This window comes from Onychostoma macrolepis, chromosome 09 (genome assembly GCF_012432095.1).
Source record: "Onychostoma macrolepis isolate SWU-2019 chromosome 09, ASM1243209v1, whole genome shotgun sequence".
NCBI lineage: Eukaryota > Metazoa > Chordata > Actinopteri > Cypriniformes > Cyprinidae > Onychostoma > Onychostoma macrolepis.
Genome location: NC_081163.1, coordinates 32,817,134 through 32,837,658, shown reverse-complemented (window position 1 = coordinate 32,837,658; position 20,525 = coordinate 32,817,134). Strand labels below are relative to the sequence as shown.

Sequence of the window (20,525 nt, the reverse complement as noted above, 5' to 3'; positions counted from 1 at the left end):
TTATCTCACAATTCAGACCTATATTGGAATTGTGAGTTTACATCTTGCAATGCAGACTTTATCAGAATTGTGAGATACTGTAAATTCACAATTGCAAGAAAAAAGTCAGAATTCTGAGATAAAGTCACAATTACCTTTACCCTTTATATTCCCTGGCAGAAATAAGCTTTCATAGGTTCCGCAATAAAAAATGCACAGTCTAACACACATTCTCACTCCTCTCCCTCTTCTCCCTTTTTCTGATCCAACTACTCCTCTCCCTCTCCCAGGCATTAGTTTTTATCTTGCTGATTCTTTGTGTTGTTCTGCATCCACAAAACCAATTCAAAGAGGTCTTTTTACTCTGTGCTGTTGATGTAATGGAAAGAGCTTCAACACTTGACTATTCCTCCAACTGAGACTGGAATCAGCTATTTCTAAATATTTCAGTGATCTGTTACTTAAAAGTGCTTATCAGTTGTTACAATATTTTATATACAGAGATTTTTTCAATACTTTTGAGCTGCTGTTGTAGCAGAAGTAGAAACGTTATACTATATTTAAGGTTTGGAACATTAGGTCTTCAATTCTGACATGCTGTGTTTAAGGATTTGTAAATATGACTAAAAAGATCCATGATTTTGGTTTTGGGTAAGCTTGTATGAAAATAAAATATAAGCATTTTAGAAACATGGTAATTGACTGCATATTGTGTGAAAACAACACAAATTGTGCTAATGGTATGGTCACAACAAACGGATGTTGTGCTAATTGTGTTTAGAGTTTTGAAAAGGTGACTACAGATTAGACAAAAGGATGTTAGCAATTGAAAAAAAAAACTGTAATGTATAGTGGTTGTGATAGTGATATAATGAGATATAGTGACAACTGATATTTATATGCATTGTATGTTAAGAAGTCTGCTATACAGTTATAAAGATCTCATTGATTTACATTTACATTACTTTGCAGAATCTTTTTGGCCATATAAATAACTGCATCAAATTGCATATTTTTGCTTCCTTGGGGCTTCTGGATATAGGCTAATTAAGTTTTTTCTTTCTTTTTCCCTCCTCAAGTGTGAGCTATATATTCTCACTATATCATATGAGACATAAAATGTGTCAATTATAATACAAAACAAACAAATCTATACAAAAATGTGTTTTATTATAAGAAGAATATAAGAAAACAGGACACAATCTTATTTATAGAAAAGTAGCTTCAAGAACATCGAAGTTACAGTATGTTGTTAGACTCGTCTAAATATCCCTAGACCAATGGCCATTAATGACATAAAGAAACCTTTGAATAAGAAGCATGTATCTGTTAATCTGTGCAGGGGATGGCTGTGACTGGTGAGATGAATAGCACACCGTTCAGATTTTAGCATCTGTCTTCAACAAGCTGAACTTGATTATTTCAACAGGGTAAGATATGAAGCACTATCGCCCTCCTGCGTGACAGCTGCATCAATACAATAGCATACGCTTCAGAGATACAATCCTACAAACCTTTGAAACTGCAATAATAATAATAAAGAAAATTGCTTTTCTTTAATGCTCTTTTGCATATTAGCATGTCACCATAGTAGTGTTTTTTTATGTTATATACATCTGCGTATATACTGTATAAAAAACTTTTTCTTTTCTATTTTATGTTTTTTTTTCTTTGCCAACTTTAAAATAAAATGTTTTCTATTTTTTCTTAATTAAAATGAAATGGGTTATATATACAAATTAACATGGAAATACACAAAATTTACACAATTATTCAAAATTCAAACTGACATCCATTTTTTATAGGTTTATTAAACGAACAGCTTCCCTCGCAACAGCATTATCCCTCTGTTAGGGATAAGTAGTGGATTTCAACCTTTATTTTGTAGGAGATAAATGAAAATGTAAGAGGCTAAAGCAAAAGGTTTTACACGGTATTTGTCACATTTACTGCACAAAATAATGTTTCTTTTATTTTGTTTTCTTACGTGTCACATTGCAAACGCTGTTCACTGACACCGTTGTCTTCTTGTTAAACAAGTTGGACTAGCTTTTTATTACACGTTACGATTTGGGCAAAATTGTTTAGTGTAGAAATATCACTTTAAACGTCATGAACATCATTCTCTGAACAGATAGGCCTACACGTGCAAAGTGCCCACTCTGCTGGTGATACTTGGAAACTGCTGCAGGGATTGGTTAAATGAGACAATGCATGTTAGAATACATTTCTTAAATTATATAATGGCATTATGACATGCTTGATTTTGCACATGTAGGCCCTACACATAATTAAGATTAAGGCACACATATATTGATATTGTTTATACTGTAAATGTGTTCTAAAGAGAAGAATTGCCATTAACAAAAGGAAAACATGAATTAATGCACATGAATGATTGAAAACACACACACACGATTCATGTCAAACAGCCTTTGATGCTTAGTTCTATACACTACCAGAAAATGTTTAAGGGTGGCAATGCCTTACACAATAACTCTTGAAGGCTACTTCATTCACCATGTGGCTTTCTCTTTACCACTTGTGTTATTATGGTGAATGTTGGTATATGCAGCAGGATCAAAACAGGAGCAGTGTAGCAATGTTAATTCAGCAAAAAGGGCTATTGGATTGTTTAAATATTTTGGATTTACTAGTTTAAAGTTTTTTTTTTTTTTTTTTTGGAACAGAATTATTCTGAAATCCTTAGCTGTCATATATATTTTGTAAAAACAACAGGATATCCTCTTGTTTTTATCATGTTTGTAAATGTCTTGACTCCACAGCAAACAGAGCAATTTTGTCTTTACTGTTCCAATACTTATGAAGGGCACTGTATGTATGTATGTATGTATGTATATATATATATATATATATATATATATATATATACAGTCATGGCCAAAAATATCGGCACCCTTGGTAAATATGATCAAAGAAGGCTGTGAAAATCAATCTGCATTGTTAATCCTTTTGATCTTTTATTTAAAACAATTCACAAAAATCTAACCTTTCATTGGATAATAAGAATTTAAAATGGGGGGAAATATCATTATGAAATAAATGTTTTTCTCAAAAAACACAATTATTGGCAGCCCTAGAAATTCTTATGAGTAAAATATCTCTGAAGTATATTCCCATTCATATTCACAATTTTGAGCACTCCAGGGTGATTATGAACATGAAATTATCCAGTCATGGCTTCCTGTTTCACAGAAATATAAATAGGAGGGAAAACAAAGCCCAAATTCCCTTAATCATCCATCACAATGAGAAAAACCAAAGAATATATTTCTGATGTGTAGCAAAAGATAATTGAGCTTCACAAATTAGTGAAGTGGCTTTAAGAAAAGAGCTAGAGCAGTGAAAATTCCCATTTCAACCATCAGGGCAATAATTAAGAATCAACCATCAGGGCAATAATTAAGAATTTCCAATCAACAGAAAATGTTACGAAACTGCCTGGAAGAGGACGTGTGTCTATATCGTCCTAATGCACGGTGAGGAGGAGAGTTTAGTGGCTAAAGACTCTCCAAGGGCCACAGCTGGAGAATTGTAGAAAATAGTTGAGTTTCAGGGTCAGAAAACCTTTAAAAAAATGGTCAAACAGCACCTACATCAGCACATGTTGTTTGGGAGGGTTTCAAGACAAATTCTCCTCGCTCATCCAAAAACAAACTCCAGCATATTCAGTTATCAGACACGACTGAACTTCAAATGGGACTGGCTTCTATGGTCAGATGAAACTAAAAAAATTAGCTTTTTAGCAGCAAACACTCAAGATGGGTTTGGTGAACACAGGGATAAAAAGTACCCCATGTGTACAATGAAATATACTGCTGTATTTTTGATGTTGTGAGCCTATATTTCTGCTGGAGGTCCTGGACATCTTGTTTAGACACATGGCATCATGGATTCTATCAAATACCAACAGATAAAAAAATCAATAAGTGACTGACTCTGTTAGAAATCTTATAATGGGCCATGTTTGGATCTTCCAACCGTACAGTAATCCAAACACAAACCTCAAAAACAACACAAAAATGGGTCACTGAGCACAAAACCAAGCTTCTGCTGGCCGTTCCAGTCCTCTGACCTGAACCCTGTAGAAAATGAGTGAACTGAAGAGAAGAAGCTGGGAATCTAAAGGGTCTGGAGTGATTCTGGATGAAGGAATGGTCTCTGATCTCTTGTCAGGTGTCTCTAACCTCATCAGGCATTATAGGACAACATTTAGAGCTGTTAAACTGGCAAATGGAGGTTTCAAAAAGTATTGAATAAAAGGGTGCCATTAATTGGGGCCAACATGTATTAGAGAAAAAAATTTACTTCATAACGATATTTCTCCCCTTTTTAAATTCTTATTATCCAATGAAAGGTTAGATTTTTGTGAATTTTTTTAAATAAAAGATCAAAAGGAATAACAATGCAGATTTATTTCCACAGCCTTCTTTGATCATATTTACCAAGGGTGCCAATATTTTTGGCCATGACTGTATATATATAATTCTAGGTCACATTTGCATGTTTGCATGATAGGTGAGTTCACTTATACAACCTAAATCTGTATTTTTGTCATAGTACAAATACACTAATATTTGCTTTTACCTTTGGTATATTTAGTGTAAGTTTCATCTTATTTCTGAATATTTTCCTTTTGTTTCTATTGTTGTGCATGCAACCGATGGCTATTGGTTTTGAAATAGTAATTACATCACTTGCAGCTTCCTTAGAGGCTGTGCTTTGAGGTCTCACCACAAACTATCAAATGCCCTGGACTGCCTAATTCTGGTGCTCCAATAAATGTTTGATCCACGAACCACTAAGAGGCTGGATGTGTACCACAAATAAATCAGAACCATCTGCTGAAATGTGATGGAGATTTTGTGGAGAAACTCTGAAGTTTATGGAGTTCTGTTCATGCCAATCCGCAAATGAGGCTGACCCATGCACAACCCACAAACATTTATTTTCCTTTTTAATGTATTTAAAGCAAATGTTACTGATTTAAATAGACTACTGAAGCAAATCATTGAGTCCAGTTTTTATGATTGTTTATGACATAGCTTGAAGTAGTAGCTTTGAATCCATTTTCAGTAATTCAGCTGGTCGATACGTCCTTCAGAAGAAACAGCTCTTGTACAATATAAAGACCTGGCCTCAAGTATAAATGTTTCTATTAAATATTTCACTGTAAAACCACTGAAAAATCGACAACAGGCCTAAAATAATGGGTTACGTTTGTGTGACATGAAAAATAGTTTACTGTCCCTTTAAGACTGCGCTATTGTCATTGGTCAATGACCATCTGTATCGTGTGCGCTTGTGCAGGTTCATTCTATTCCAGTGGAGAGTGTTATTATAAGGCCTAGAATTTAATGCACCTGCATTGAGGGAAAAACTAATCTGTTGAATTAGATATTGTGACAAATGCTCTTTTGACGCGTTATTAGCAAATAACACAATCCAGATAAAAATGGCTGAATTACCGATGGGGAAAGGGGTATCCGCAGGAAAAATAGCAAGCAATGTACAGAAAAAAATTACAAGGGCTCAGGAAAAGGTAAGCCATTTTAATCATCAGATATATATATCAAATGCATCATCTCTTTCAACACTGATCTCAGTGTTATTTACCATACATCACAATTAACATTAAGGCCGTCAGTATCGTCCTCTAGCGTGATGTAGCCTGTGGAACGTGTCAGAGCCGAGGCTATCAAATACTAAAATGCATGCATTTGCCTCACCTACATTTGCAAATGTTTTGAAAAAATGTATGGATAATGCAATTTTGTAAGCGCAAGCTCGCTGTTTTTTTAAGTACAATGGGGCTGCTATGGAAACAAGCCTGTTACACTGGATTTGTGCGTTCGCTTTAAAACCACAACGATCAGTTCTCAATGTGCTTTTAACTTAAATTAACCCATTTTTGCCAATGAACCTTTGCATTAATCTAGCAGTGCACTTCCGACGGATGAGCGCGGCGGCGATGTCCGGATCCTCTCAATGAATCGGTTCACAAAACAAGTCCGAACGATTCGTTCACGAATCTGACTCATTCATTAAACCGAGAACCGTCACTTTCATGCATGCGCGTGCGATTTGTAATGAGGCGAGAACTCTGTGATATGAGTTGATTTTTGTTAATTTAATATGTCTAGAGTCGAATGGCATTTTTATAAGTTGAAAAGTATACAAGCAGAACAGTATAATGCGTGATGACGCAATGACGTTTTTTGACCGGTTCTTTGAAAGAATTGTTCTAAAGAACCGATTCGTGGAAATAAGTCAGACTTCACCACAGTAAACGAGCAACTGCATCGCGCACTGATGCTCTCATCCTTCACCACTTTTGATTGCTGCAGCCTGATATTTCACAACTTTATATAAAATACAACAACAGCTTTTGTTTAACGTCCTCAAACTCAAAAGTGAATTGTGGGCATAAATGTTACCTGCGTGATTAAACAGGTCGAGGAACCATCTGTCTTTTCTGACTATTGATTATTTCCTTTAGAATGATGTTTGGGCTCTTCACACCAGCTGCCACTGAATACTGCTATAGAAATGAGAGATTTTGCAGACACATATGCCAGTCATGGTCTTTGACATTGAACAATAGATACGACTTTGACAATTTATCAATAATATTTGTACAGTATTTTATAAATATAATCCCATTTAGATCTTCTGTATGGTCATCTGTGCAGCTACAGTAGCTTGACTTGAATCTGCTGCTGTCGTTTTTTAAAGAGCGATAGTCTTTTATGTTGTAGACACACATTTACAGGATAATAGGCCCTAGATATCCAGGTTTAACCTATGTATTTCTCGTGAATGCAAAGAAGCTCCCTCCATATGTGACCCTGGACCACAAAACCAGTCTTATCTGTCAATTTTGAGTTTTATAAAATTGAATAAATAAGCTTTCCATTGATGTATGGTTTGTTAGGTTCGGACAATATTTGGCCGAGATACAACTATTTGAAAATCTGTAATCCGAGGGTGCAAAAAAATCACCTTTAAAGTTGTCCAAATCAATTCTTAGCAATGCATATTACTAATCAAAAACGACGTTTTGATATATTTACAGTAGTAAATTTACAAAATATCTTCATGGAATATGATCTTTACTTAATATACTAATGATTTTTGGCATAAAAGAAAAATCTACAGTGTATTTTTGGCTAATGCTATAAATATAACCCAGCGACTTAAGACTGGTTTTGTGGTCCAGGGTCACATATCAGTTCTGGGTTGTCATTGCACATAAAAAAACAAAACAAATAAAAAAAACACTTTCTTGTTCATTTAATATTTCAATAACATGCTGTACACAATTACCAAAACTGGAAATGTAACAAGCCACAATAAATAGTTTTTAAAAATATGAACAATGTGGTCAGAAATGCAATCATCTTCTCTCAGGTTCTCCAAAAGCTTGGCAAGGCAGACGAGACTAAAGATCTGGCATTTGAAGAGGGTGTGATCAACTTCAACAAACAGCTGGTGAGTGTTTTTCTAACTCATATTTTTTGTCTGAAGCAGTGTAAGCATTGGGAATCTATTCTGGTTTTATCCTCTTGGTCTGTGACTCTCTGTTTGAACTTTGTGTCATGTGCTCACATAGATCGAAGGTAGCAAACTGCAGAAAGACCTGCGGGCCTATTTGGCCGCTGTGAAAGGTGAGATTATCGATTTACAAATGTATACACCTAAATGCAACATGAATCAAGTATGTTGTTTTCTTAGCCTTGCTGATCACTTTTTCATGTTTTCCCCCAGCCATGCATGAGTCTTCTAAACATCTGTACGAGTGCCTGGATGACATGTATGAGTCTGACTGGTACGGCAGAAAGGACGTGGACTCACTTTTTGAGGTTATTGTTTTATACTTAAGTCATTGTCAGTAAAATATGTTTTAGACTCAAACAGTAATTCAGGAGTAATTTGAGCCCCCTTTAGTCCCATTAATACAGTTTTTTTTTTTTTTTTTTTTTCATATGAGAAAATATGTTGTTTTGTCTGAATTTATAAAGTGTACATTCAAAAAATCAAAAATCTTTGGAAATAAAAATGCATGTTCTTCCATGTTTTTGCTTTTTAAATCAGATTTGTCTCCCTTTTATACATCTAAAATGTATAGTATTTATCGGAAAATGGACTGAAATGTTGATAACTTGTCTTGCATCTATCCAAAACTTGGTCCAAAAATTGCTTTTTTTTTACATGAAGATGCCCTCCCTCAATATTGCTTTTGCACTTTTGCACTTTTGCAGCTGACTGTCTTGTGTCTTTTCAAAGGAAATAATTTCAACACAGGACAGAAAATTGCACTTTCATGTTTTTTTTTGTTGTTGTTGTTTTATGTAAAGAGTAAACCAAATGATCAAGAATGATATAAAATGTGGCACAAGGTATCCCCTACAGCTTTTCTTCTTTCCATTTTATTGTTTTTAATTCACACCCATCTGTCATTTCACCATGTTTTTATTACATATTACACTACTGTTCTAAAGTTTTTTTTTATGTTTTAAAAGAGAATGCTCGCTTATTTGATTAAAAATTCAGAAAACAATAATATTGTGAAATATTAATACAATAATAAAAAAATAATAATTTAATCTTTAAATATATATTCAAACAGAATTTATTTCTGTGAAGGCAAAATTGAATTTCAGCAGCCATTACTCCAGTCTTCAGTGTCACATGATCAGAATTCATTCTAACATGCTGATTTTCTGCTCAAGAAACATTTCTTGTTATCAGTTTTGCTGCTTAATATTTTTGTGGAAATAGTGATAAATTTTCTTTCAGGTTTCTTTGCCACCTTTTGATCAATTTAATGTGTCCTTGCTGAATAAAAGTATTAATTTCCTTGTTTTCGTCTTCTTCTTTTTTTTTAATCTTACTGACCTCAAAACATTTGAACAGTAGTGTATGTGTATCCATTCTACATGTCCATCATTTTTACTTGATTTCTGCTTTCTTTGAAAGGAATGTTAGGAGTGAGGAAACAGATGGGAGGTAATTCAAGGGGTTTTGATTATTAATTAGCTGTTTATTTTCATAGCTAGTTTATAAATGTGTAAATGCTGTTTAGTTTTTCAGCAGTAACTGCAAGAAATTATTATTTAACCACACAAGTAGTGACACTAGAATTAGCCTAAATAGTTTTACATCACTAAGGATCCAGCTGCTCTGTAATTGTCCCTATAGGTACAGCACATGTCTCTGTGAATGTGTGTGGGTGTGTATTTAATGTATTTAAGATGGTCTTCCACCATACTGATCTTTTGTATCTATTGTTGTGTGTGTGTAACAGGATTCAGACCTCCTTTGGACAGACTTCCATCAGAAACTTGTGGACCATGCGCTTATATCCATGGACACTTACCTGGGCCAGTTTCCTGACATTAAAGTACTAAGATTCCATGACAATGCTGTAGTTTAGCATATCATGCTGTGATTTTCTGTTTAATATCTGTATAATTCTTTTCAGGCCCGAATTGCAAAGCGTGACAGGAAGCTGGTGGACTATGACAGTGCACGACACAACTATGCTGCAGTAAACAAAGGCAAGAAAAAGGAGGGGATCAAGATCACCAAGGTAGAGCCCTTAGTGTTTTTGCCATGCTGTTTAGTTTCTTGTAGTCATGTTGTGTTTTAATGTTTCTACATTCAGTGCATATGGATTTTTTTTCTGTTCTCTATGTAGCCAGCTTCCCTGCTGGAGAGGGCCGCACCAGGCTGGGCTCAGGGGATCCTGTCTGCCCATAACGTGGCTCAAACCAGCCTCTCCAGGAGTCAGGTGAACACTATAACTTAAAGGGATAGTTCAAAGAAAATTAAAATTCTGTAATTTTCTCACCCTCAAGTTGTTACAAACCTGTATGAGTTTCTCTCTTCTGTTGAGCACAAAAGAAGATATTTTGAAGAATGTTGGTAACCAAACAGTTGACGGCAGCCATTGACTTCCATAGGATGAAAACAAGTACCATGTAAGTCAATGGCTGCCATCAACTGTCTGGTTACCAACATTCTTCAAAATAACGTCCTTTAATTTTACTACATTTTGAGCTATTCAGAGATACTAGCCATCATCTTGATCATTTTGCTCAGACAGGAGGGCAATATCGGCCAACACAAATAAGTATCTTGTTATTACCTGGTTATTCCAGGCATTTTTTGGGCCAAATATAAATGACGAATCAAATATGGCAGGTGAAGCTGTTCATCATGTTTGATTAGCTGTGTTGAGGTAAATTTGTTTCGACAGCTAAAATCTTGTGGGTGAATAAGATTATTGAACTTCATGCCATACGATAATGTCATTTTTTATGTTTATAGGCAGAGGAAGAGCTGGAGAGGGCACAAAAAGTGTTTGAGGAAATTAATATCGATTTGCAGGAGGAACTGCCATCTCTGTGGAACAGGTCTGGATTTATTTACTGTCACAGATCTTCTTTGTGTTTAGTCTCAAAGACTTTTGACTACAGGCATTTATGGTCCACATTCCAGCTAATTCTTGCTGAAAATCGGCTACTTAGACAGGAAGAACCTGTCTGATCGTCATCTAAAACAACATGTAACAGTTCATTTTCTTTATGAGAAATTTATGGGTGGATAAATTAATAGAATAGTTTTTAACAATGCAGTAATACAATCAAATTATTGCACAGCAGTCTCTGTTTTACAGATAACATCAAAGACAGTGGAAAATGTATAAACAATAAGATGTGCGGTTTAATTGCTAAGAGCAAGTACCTCAAGCAAAATTCTGAACATTTTTCACGGATTCAGTGCCATGAGCCTCTGTATTTGCCGCTTTATCAAATACAGCACCCGTACACCCTAAATCACGGAAATTATGTAGAAGCCTGACAATCTGATTGACTCTTGCCATTTTTGTGTGCAATATGCACCAGATGGGTCATAAATGGTCCATGGGTGTACCATCTTAGACTGAGGTCTGTTGTCATTTTATGGAGGGCTAAGATTGTGTTTGCTCTCTTCCAGTCGTGTTGGCTTTTATGTGAATACATTCCAGAGTGTGGCTGGTCTGGAGGAGAAGTTTCACAGAGAAATGGGAAAAGTAAGGACTCCAGCTCAACACCATCAACAGACAGAACATTATGATTATGTTTTGTATATAAGTGTAATTTAATTACAAGTAAATAATCTGGTGAATGAGTAGTGTGTGTGTATATATATATATATATATATATATATATATATATATAAAAAATATATATATATATATATATATATATTATTAATATAATATTGACAGTAAAATATGAAGGAAAAACCTCTACATTTCAAAAGATGTTGATTTTCCATATAATATTTTTCCTTACAGATTAATCAGAATCTGAATGATACGCTGGAGAAATTAGAAAATCCGGATATGTCCAGGTTAGTCAAATGTATATGCAGCATACATACGTAATGTTTACATTTATAAGCACTGAATTGTATTTATTGTACATTTTAACCATGCTGGCTCAATTTTATCCATTTTGCCTCAAAATGGTGTGTAAATTGTGCACATGGCAATAATTAGTATTGGTAAAATTACACTCTATACAGTTTATTCAATGAAATAAATGAACAAACCAAAAACACCACTCTCACAGAAAAACAGATTGCCAAGGGGTGAGGACATCAACAGCCCAGAAGAGGTAACGGCGACAGCCCTGCAGTGCTGTGTGATCGAATGTGTGTGTGGGTCTCTGCATTCCGTACTAAAGCTTTTTGCGTGCCTTCAAATGCTGCCCACCTAGACAAGGGTTTGTCTTGTGCAGTCCGTCTGCAGTCCTTAGACTGTAGGTGCTATACAGTAATCATTGTCAGCAATTTGCATTCTGAAATTGTGTGTTTTAGATGATGCCTTCACAGAGTTCACTGCATGAGCAGAATGATTTTTCATAGGAAGCATCTGCGTCTGCATGAATACCTGTTAAGTTTGGTACTATCCTAAGTGTAGTTACAGTATGTCAGTTCTGGCTTGGAAGTCTCTCAGATAAGCTTTTGGTCACACTGGCCATCTAAGACTAGGGCTTGCAGTGTGAAGCATTGGTGCTTGGATTGAGCCTAATCAAAGCATGACACAGAGGGGCTCATCATAGCCATGATTTCATTATTTGTACTTTATGCTGCAGTGAAAGAACGCAAGATGCCAATCACACATTGAGCCCAGGAGGACCACCAGCCATTCCCAAATCACCGTCCAAGGTATGCATTTAGAAATCACCATGGCATTGTACTTGCCATGTACAATAACACAGCCCTGCATCTTGAGAAAAAATCTGAAATCTGGTGATTTGTAAAAATCAAATCAAAAGATCAAATTAAAAAAAAGGTAATTAATTTGACGAAGCAGAGTACAAAAATATATTTTCCAGCATGTACAGTTTTCACAAAATAAGTTGGAAATAAGTTATATACATACAGTCATGGCCAAAAATATTGGCACCCTTGGTAAATATGATCAAAGAAGGCTGTGGAAATAAACCTGCATTGATAATCCTTTTGATCTATTATTTAAAAAATTAAAAAAATCTAACCTTTCATTGGAGAATAAGAATTTAATATGGGGGGAAATATCATTATGAAATAAATGTTTTTCTCTAATACACATTGGCCACAATTAATGGCACCCTTTTATTCAATACTTTTTGAAACCTCCATTTGCCAAAATAGAATAGGAGTTTTCTCCTATAATGCCTGATAGAGAGAACACCTGACAAAAGATCAGAGACCATTCCTTCATCCAGAATCACTCCAGACCCTTTAGATTCCCAGCTTCTTCTCTTCAGTTCACTCATTTTCTACAGGGTTCAGGTCAGAGGACTGGAACGGCCAGCAGAAGCTTGGTTTTGTGCTCAGTGACCCATTTTTGTGTTGTTTTTGAGGTTTGTGTTTGGATTATTGTCCGGTTGGAAGATCCAAACATGGCCCATTATAAGATTTCTAACAGAGTCAGTCACTTATTGATTTTTTATCTGTTGGTATTTGATAGAATCCATGATGCCATGTGTCTAAACAAGATGTCCAGGACCTCCAGCAGAAATATAGGCTCACAACATCAAAAATACAGCAGTATATTTCATTGTACACATGGGGTACTTTTTATCCCTGTGTTCACCAAACCCATCTTGAGTGTTTGCTGCTAAAAAGCTCATTTTTTAGTTTCATCTGACCATAGAAGCCAGTCCCATTTGAAGTTCAGTCGTGTCTGATAACTGAATATGCTGGAGTTTGTTTTTGGATGAGCGAGGAGAATTGTTCTTGAAACCCTCCCAAACAACATGTGCTGATGTAGGTGCTGTTTGACAATTTGTTTTAAGGTTTTCTGACCCCGAGACTCAACTATTTTCTGCAATTCTCCAGCTGTGGTCCTTGGAGAATGTGGTCCCTCAAACTCTCCTCCTCACCATGCATTAGGACGATATAGACACACGTCCTCTTCCAGGCAGTTTCGCAACATTTTCTGTTAATTGGAAATTCTTAATTATTGCCCTGATGGTGGAAATGGGAATTTTCACTGCTCTAGCTCTTTTCTTAAAGCCACTTTCTAATTTGTGAAGCTCAATTATCTTTTGCTGCACATCAGAAATATATTCTTTGGTTTTTCTCATTGTGATGGATGATTAAGGGAATTAGCCTTTGTTTTGTTTTCCCTCCTATTTATATTTCTGTGAAACAGGAAGCCATGACTGGATAATTTCATGTTCATAATCACCCTGGAGTGCTCAAAATTGTGAATATGAATTTCTAGGGCTGCCAACAATTGTGTCCAACATGTATTTGAGAAAAAAAAAAAACATTTATTTCATAATGATATTTCCCCCCATTTTAAATTCTTATTCTCCAATGAAAGCTTAGATTTTTGTGATTTTTTAAAATAAAAGATCAAAAGGATTAACAGTGTAGATTAATTTTCACAGCCTTTTTTGATCATATTTACCAAGGGTACCAACAATTCTGACCATGTGTATATATATATATATATATATATATTTATGTATCAGCTTTAATGCACTTAAAATATCAAAATAAATATCAAAATAACAAAAGCAGTCAAATGACATAAGTTTTGGTGTTAATGGCAATTAAAAAGAAGCATTCAAATAATTTAACTTACATTTGGCAAAGGAGTTGCATCAGGAAACATAAAATAATGTAAAATGATGTGCTTAAGCAAAACAGCACTATTTTTGGAATCAGCAGCCAAAAATGAATAATTGGTGTGATTTACCAGTATTACAGTGATTTCTCTATGAAATATGAAACCCTATTTCGTATTTTTGTGTTTCTAGCTAAAGCCTGCGGTTCCTCCACCTCCTAAAGTTACTCCATCAAAGGATATGAAGCAGGAGAACATTATCAATCTGTTTGGTGAGGCTGCCACTCCAAACATCAATGTCACTTCGCCAACACAGGTCAGCAGTACCTTCTTCTCCTCTAATCCTCAGCTTCAGGCTAATGATGCTACTTGTAAAGACACCAGCATTGGCTAAAATACGCAGTTTGAAAACTGACTTCCTGCCAGTTCACAAGTTGGAATTTGAATAGTAGGATGTTGAATTTAAGTTGGGTTACTGAATTAAAATGCAATAAATGTTGTTGGTATGAAGAACATGGCAACAGCAGGTTACTTATCAGGTGTTCTTTTAAAAGTTTCCATCTTCTAAGCCTGCTTGTTGTTTGGCTCCACTTTGAAGACTTTAGGGTAAATTGTAAAATATGTTAAATATGAACGAAATATATTAAAATTAAATACTTTTCTATGGATGGAACATAAATGTTGTAATAATTAGCACAGGTAGTAATTAATACTGAAAAATAAAAAACGTCACATAGAATATACATTTCTTCGAATGTAAATCCATTTTAATTTTACTTCCTTAAATTCACATTACAATTCTTCTTTTCAAACTCAAATTTGAAAGGCATTCATTTTGTGTGACAGTTATACATTATGCTCTTATAGATACATTTTTTACATTACATCAGTAATCATATGAATAATATTTTAAGCAGTACTTAGAAAATTGTTAACCTTGCAATATGCAAGTGTGCAACTGTTGTAATCAACTGTGAGAATTAAGGTATGGTCACATTTACCGTTGTTCTGCAGATTTTCAATAGGAATCCACGTAATCTGGAATTTGCCCACTCAAATTTTGTTAGTAAAACAAATTTCCTGCTTATTAACCAACAGAAACCTTCTCGGTTTGAAAGTGACAATGGAGCTTTTTTTCCTGCACAGTTTCACAGGACTTTTCTTCTTTTTGTCAGTATGATGCTCCAGCCACTGCTAATCTGCTGGATATGGATCTGGACTCACTTCAGGCTGCCACCACACCAGCCGCACAGGTCTGTCAGAATTACAGCAACTAAGTTTTTATTAAACTTCCATTCAATTTAGCTTATAGCAGTGTTGTAGTACTCAGGTCCAGGCCAGGCCAGACTCAAGTCTGAATCCAAGACCATATTTTATATGTCTAGTCAAGACCAGCTCATTAAATGCTAATTGTCAATTAGACAAATCATTTATTTTGCTTTGTTTTTGTGCATTTTGACAGACTTGGGATTCATGGGAGGTGGGTGTGCTTTTATGTTTGCTCATAGTTGTAGTGTATATCAGCATACATAACCTTTCCTTTGAATTCAAATAAATTCCTACACTATTTTGAAGAATTTAGCTAATAATATTCAATTTATGTAATGGTTAGGGAAAGCATTCTGCCCTTGTCAAACAGTTGCAAAAAAGCTATTCCATTAAATTTCCTTTCACTGCAAAGCTTTCCAGCATAAAGACTGTAAATGTCTGTCTGTCCCGCTTTAGTAACTGTCCACGATATTAATGTTGCACATCCCGCGTCATTCCATAGAGGCTATATGACCTCCAGTATTGTGTGTTCAGCTGCAGAAATGCTCATCTGTGTTTTACACTCTCTCTGGCTCCTCATTCTTTCTCCACTCTGAATGATCCCTGCTCATGCTTTTCCTCGGCTCCCACATGTGTCCTTCCCCACCATTCCCCTCACCGCCACACCCACCCTCCTCCCTGCCACATGTAGCCAGCAGAGAACGAAGCTGAGGTGCCTCAGACATGGGACGATGATGGCACCCAGCCTGTGCACTCTGGCTGGGGTGATGATGGTACCCAGGCTACCTGGGATGATGATGGTAGCCAACCTGTGCGTGCTCCGGCCGCATTCCCCACCTGGGATGATGATGGTTCTCAGCCTGTGCAGGGGAATGACAATGATTCTACCCAGCAGGCCCAGGGGTGGGACGATGATGGGGCTCAGGTACAAATCTCATAGAGCAAGCTGACAGGAGCTGAGCTGTGCTATATTGAGGTCGCGCTTCCGTAGGAACCTCTGGATGGGAGCGAAATGTTGCTTAGCATGGCAATTGGGAGAATGCTGGTTGCAGTGCTAGTAGCAGTAGTAGTAGTAGTAGTAACAGCTACAGCTGGGCTTGCTATGTTATGAGAATAGCTGTGTAATATGCATCTTTTTGTTCTCTCTTTCAATTCTTGGCTCTCTCTTGGTATTTCTTCCTCTTATTCCTCAATCTGTATTGGCCTCTCCTTCTTTATCTCCCGGTCTTTCCCTTTTGCAGGCCACAGAAAAGATAGCTGTTACAGAAGAGGCAGTAACTGAAACCGTAAATGAAGTAAGTGAATAAAATAAGGCATAGCATATGATCCAAAAGTGTCAAATCTGATCATCACACCCAAGGCAACAGCCTAAAGAACAAACAGGAAGACTATAGGTGACCTTGCATCAACAGACACTACCGTTCAAAAATATTTTATTTTATACATTTTTAAAGAAATTAACACATTTTTGTTCAGCGAGGATGCATTTAAAATGATCAAAAGTGACAGTTAAGATCTTGGTTTCCACAAAAATATTAAGCAGCACAACTGTTGTCAACGTTGATAATAATAGGAAATGATTCTTGAGCTGAAAATTCATCTTTGTCATCACAGAAAAAATGACATTTATTTTAAATTGTAATACTTCACAATAGTAAATTTTTATCAAATAAATGCAGCTATGGTGAGCCTTTTTTCAAAAACATTAAAAATGCAATGGTAGTGTATGCTAATAAGTGAGTTAGGACTCCCTCTGGTGGACTGAAGGAGCAGCTGCAGACATCAGCCCTAAACACTTGAAAGGGTAGCATTAGCCTGTCAGGCACTTAGTGGAGCACCTTTTCTGTTTTGATGCTAATTATTCATATAACACATTAAAAAGTAGAACGTTTATGTCTGATATGTTGTATTCACATTTATTGTTTAATCCAGACTGCACAGGCGACCACTGAGAGCACAGAGAGTGTAGAGATGCCAGAATCCCTCTTGTTCAAAGTGAGTGCAAAATTATGTTTCAGTTTAACTAACATCGATCTTTTAATCAGAATTTGAAGCAGAAGAAGTGAGACATGTATTTGTGTGAATATAGGTGAAAGCAATGCACGACTACAATGCCAATGACGCCGATGAGTTGGAGTTGAAGGCCGAAGATGTGGTGCTGGTACTGAACTATGAAAACCCAGACGAGCAGGTTAGTATAGTCGTTTGTTTCTTACCCAAGAGATCTTGGTGTTAGGATCATCTAACTGCGTTTCTGTGCTTACAGGATGAAGGGTGGTTAATGGGAGTCAAAGAGTCCGACTGGATTCAGCATAAAGATCTTGGGAAAAAAGGAGTCTTTCCTGAAAACTTCACCCAGAGGATGTGAGAGCCTGAGATCCGCTTGACCTGTTGTTAACCCTTCTATATAACTCCTTATTGCTTCCCTTCAAAATGCAAACAAAAAAACTGGACTACACCAACAAATGCGCAGCCACAGGCGATCTGCTGGTTATGTTTGTGAAAGTTGTTGATAGGTTAGTCTTTGCATTGTTGTGACCGTGTCTCATATTTGTCACGGTGCAAATATAAGAAGATTGAAACAACCTTTGACAAAATAAGTGGTTTTCTGTTAACTAGTTTTGCCTTTTTTAATAGATGGAGTAACATACGCAAAGTAAGTCCTTGCTGCAAATGTTTTTAGACTAGAAATTCTTAACCATGTCCCATTTTGTGTGGAAATGTTTTGAAGTCATATCCCAGATGAGTCTAATACTGAGCACTGTTTGAGCTGCATGATATATATATATATATATATAGTTATGTCACAGGTGGAAGCACACAGTATTTCTTTTTAAATGGTGATTAATATTCCTCTCGAGACTGGAATGCACTACAAATCTTTTCAAATCTAAACAGATAAAAAAAAAAAACATTAGGCATCGTACACTTGCCATCTTAGTAAATAGTTACAGAGGAAAAACTGGGCATCAAACACTAAATGACCGAGGGTCACAAACTACAAACGATTTTAAAGTTGCTCCGAACACAACAAACTTATTGTTTCTTGGAGATGTGTGACATATAAAAGCAATATGTGTTCTAAAATCAGCTCAAGATATTAAAAATGGTTAATATCCTCTGATCGGATGGAATCACAGGCTAAGCTAAAATGCAATTTTCTGTGAAATCAGTCAACTCCAACTGCCCAAAATCTGCAGGCTTTATCTGACTTTCAGCAACTAGCGCTGACTCCTCCAGACTGTAAATTAGGGCAAAAATCTATACATAAGTCATGTAGTGAATTCCAGTCTTCAGTTACATAGTCCTACAGTATGACATCTGAGCAATCCTTGATGGAAATTGAGATCTACCAGCTCCATTTCTGCATGTTTAAATCAGAAACAAACTAAAAAGTTCAAATAAAACAGACTAATATAGTTAAAGGAGTATTTTATCCTTCTCATTAACAAACAAAAAACATATGCACTCATTCCATATGCAGTTAATGTCGACACTAATGAGGCTGACGTATTTAACCCCAGACTCTTGCTCAGGTTACATTTATATGAACCTGTGTGCTGTCTTTCACTCTTATACACAATATTACTGATTTTTTTCTTTTTTGATGAAGCCATTTTAGATATTAATGTGATTAATATTGTACTTCACTGTGCAAACGAAGTCATATACACATAATCTGTCTCGGTCATTTAGTAAAACACACGGTTTGTATTCAGTGAAGGAGAATTTCTGTCCTTCTTAACATGAAATGCAATAATCTCTGCACAGATTTTTATTTCTTTATGAATTGTATTCATAGACACGTCGGAGATATTGGATATTGGCATTTTGTCATTTGAAAGTGAATATTAATGCTCACTTGTGTGAGTTTTAATACAGTGCAACATTCAAAAGTGACTCAGAATATGCATAATATGAATTCAGTCCACTTACACTGTAATTATAGTTTTATTTTTGTACATTGTGAGACAAATGAGAGTTCAAATGATTCTATGTGCCATGAACACTGGCTTTTAACTGGGGTCTTTCTCAGTGTTGTATACTCTGGTCTTTTCATGTTTGGATCAGAACGTACCATCAATCTCAAAGCAAGAGCAGGTTTAGCGAGGATATGAACTTTTATAAGCACTGAACTCAAGTTGGTATGGCAGAGATATCGATTCTCCAGTCATCTGTTGTAATGAATGAGAACTTGTTTGCTTTTCGTTTGGTTTGCTTGCTACCCCTGATCTCTCGCTAACTGGACGTGTCACGTGACCCAAGCTTTGAGGGAGTTCTTGCCACGCTTCACCAGTTTTGAAGCACGTGTGTGTGTGTTTGCGTGCTTGGTTTTTGTATCCAGTACTGAGAAATCAATGTGATCTGTATAGAGACTGATTACTGAGTTATTTAAGCTGCCAATGCATCTTTAATGACCTCTCATGCAAGCTCTTAATTAAATCGAAAGCCCTTGTTGGTGGACACACACTTCCTCTTCATGTATTTGAGAGCAGTTACGATATTGGCTAGTGTTGTTGTGTTGTTGCATTTGTGATCATTGTGTAGTTTTGTTGCGTTTCGTCACTAAAGATACAAATTCTCTGAGCATATCTATATCTGTAATTAGTGTGAATGTGAAAGGGGCATGCTTAAATCCATGAGCAGTGTGTCTGTGTGTAGTGATTTGATGTTTTCTTGCTGAGGTGGCCTGGGAAACCAGGGTCACTTTGCGCCACTATAAGCCATGAGTAGTCATTCTGCAGTCCTGTATCCTGCTGACTCACCAATGCTAATAAATATGGATTTAATCCTGTCATATTTCATCTTTTGTGTGCATCAAATTTAAAAATTGAGCTTTTTGAAGTATTTATTACAGAAATAAGAATATACTCGTGCAAACTGATTGTAATTGAAATAATTGTGATTGTGTTCATTGCAAATAAATTAAAACATATAATAGAATAAATTAATATGAAATGCAATTAGATAAAAATTAGAGTGCCTTTATGACCCACTTTAGTAGGACTTCAGGATCTTAATAACTGTAATTTCATGAAAAAGTGCACTGCTGAAATTAAGATTTTCTACTGAATATTTATTTGTAATATACAAATATATTTGTAATTACCCATTTGTAATGAAGTTTCAATTTAGTGTATAT

At 35.8% G+C, this 20,525-nt stretch overlaps 1 protein-coding gene across 5 annotated transcripts; it reads left to right on the top strand.

Moving 5' to 3' along the window:
* Positions 1–5,286: 5,286 nt before the first annotated feature.
* On the top strand, positions 5,287–20,187 carry LOC131547474 (myc box-dependent-interacting protein 1). Of its 5 annotated transcripts, XM_058788065.1 has the most exons (20): positions 5,287–5,542; positions 7,411–7,491; positions 7,613–7,667; positions 7,768–7,862; positions 9,308–9,403; positions 9,485–9,592; positions 9,701–9,793; positions 10,333–10,418; positions 11,002–11,077; positions 11,345–11,400; positions 11,622–11,666; positions 12,147–12,219; positions 14,307–14,429; positions 15,289–15,366; positions 15,576–15,593; positions 16,074–16,307; positions 16,624–16,677; positions 17,315–17,377; positions 17,472–17,573; positions 17,649–20,187. In XM_058788065.1, the coding sequence occupies exons 1-20, from the start codon at positions 5,456–5,458 to the stop codon at positions 17,748–17,750; spliced, it is 1,725 nt and encodes a 574-aa protein (XP_058644048.1). In that variant the 5' UTR covers positions 5,287–5,455; the 3' UTR covers positions 17,751–20,187. The 5 variants fall into 5 exon arrangements, with proteins under 5 accessions (XP_058644048.1, XP_058644050.1, XP_058644049.1 ...); XM_058788067.1 differs by lacking the exon at positions 11,622–11,666; XM_058788066.1 differs by lacking the exon at positions 15,576–15,593.
* The last annotated feature ends 338 nt before the right edge of the window (positions 20,188–20,525 follow it).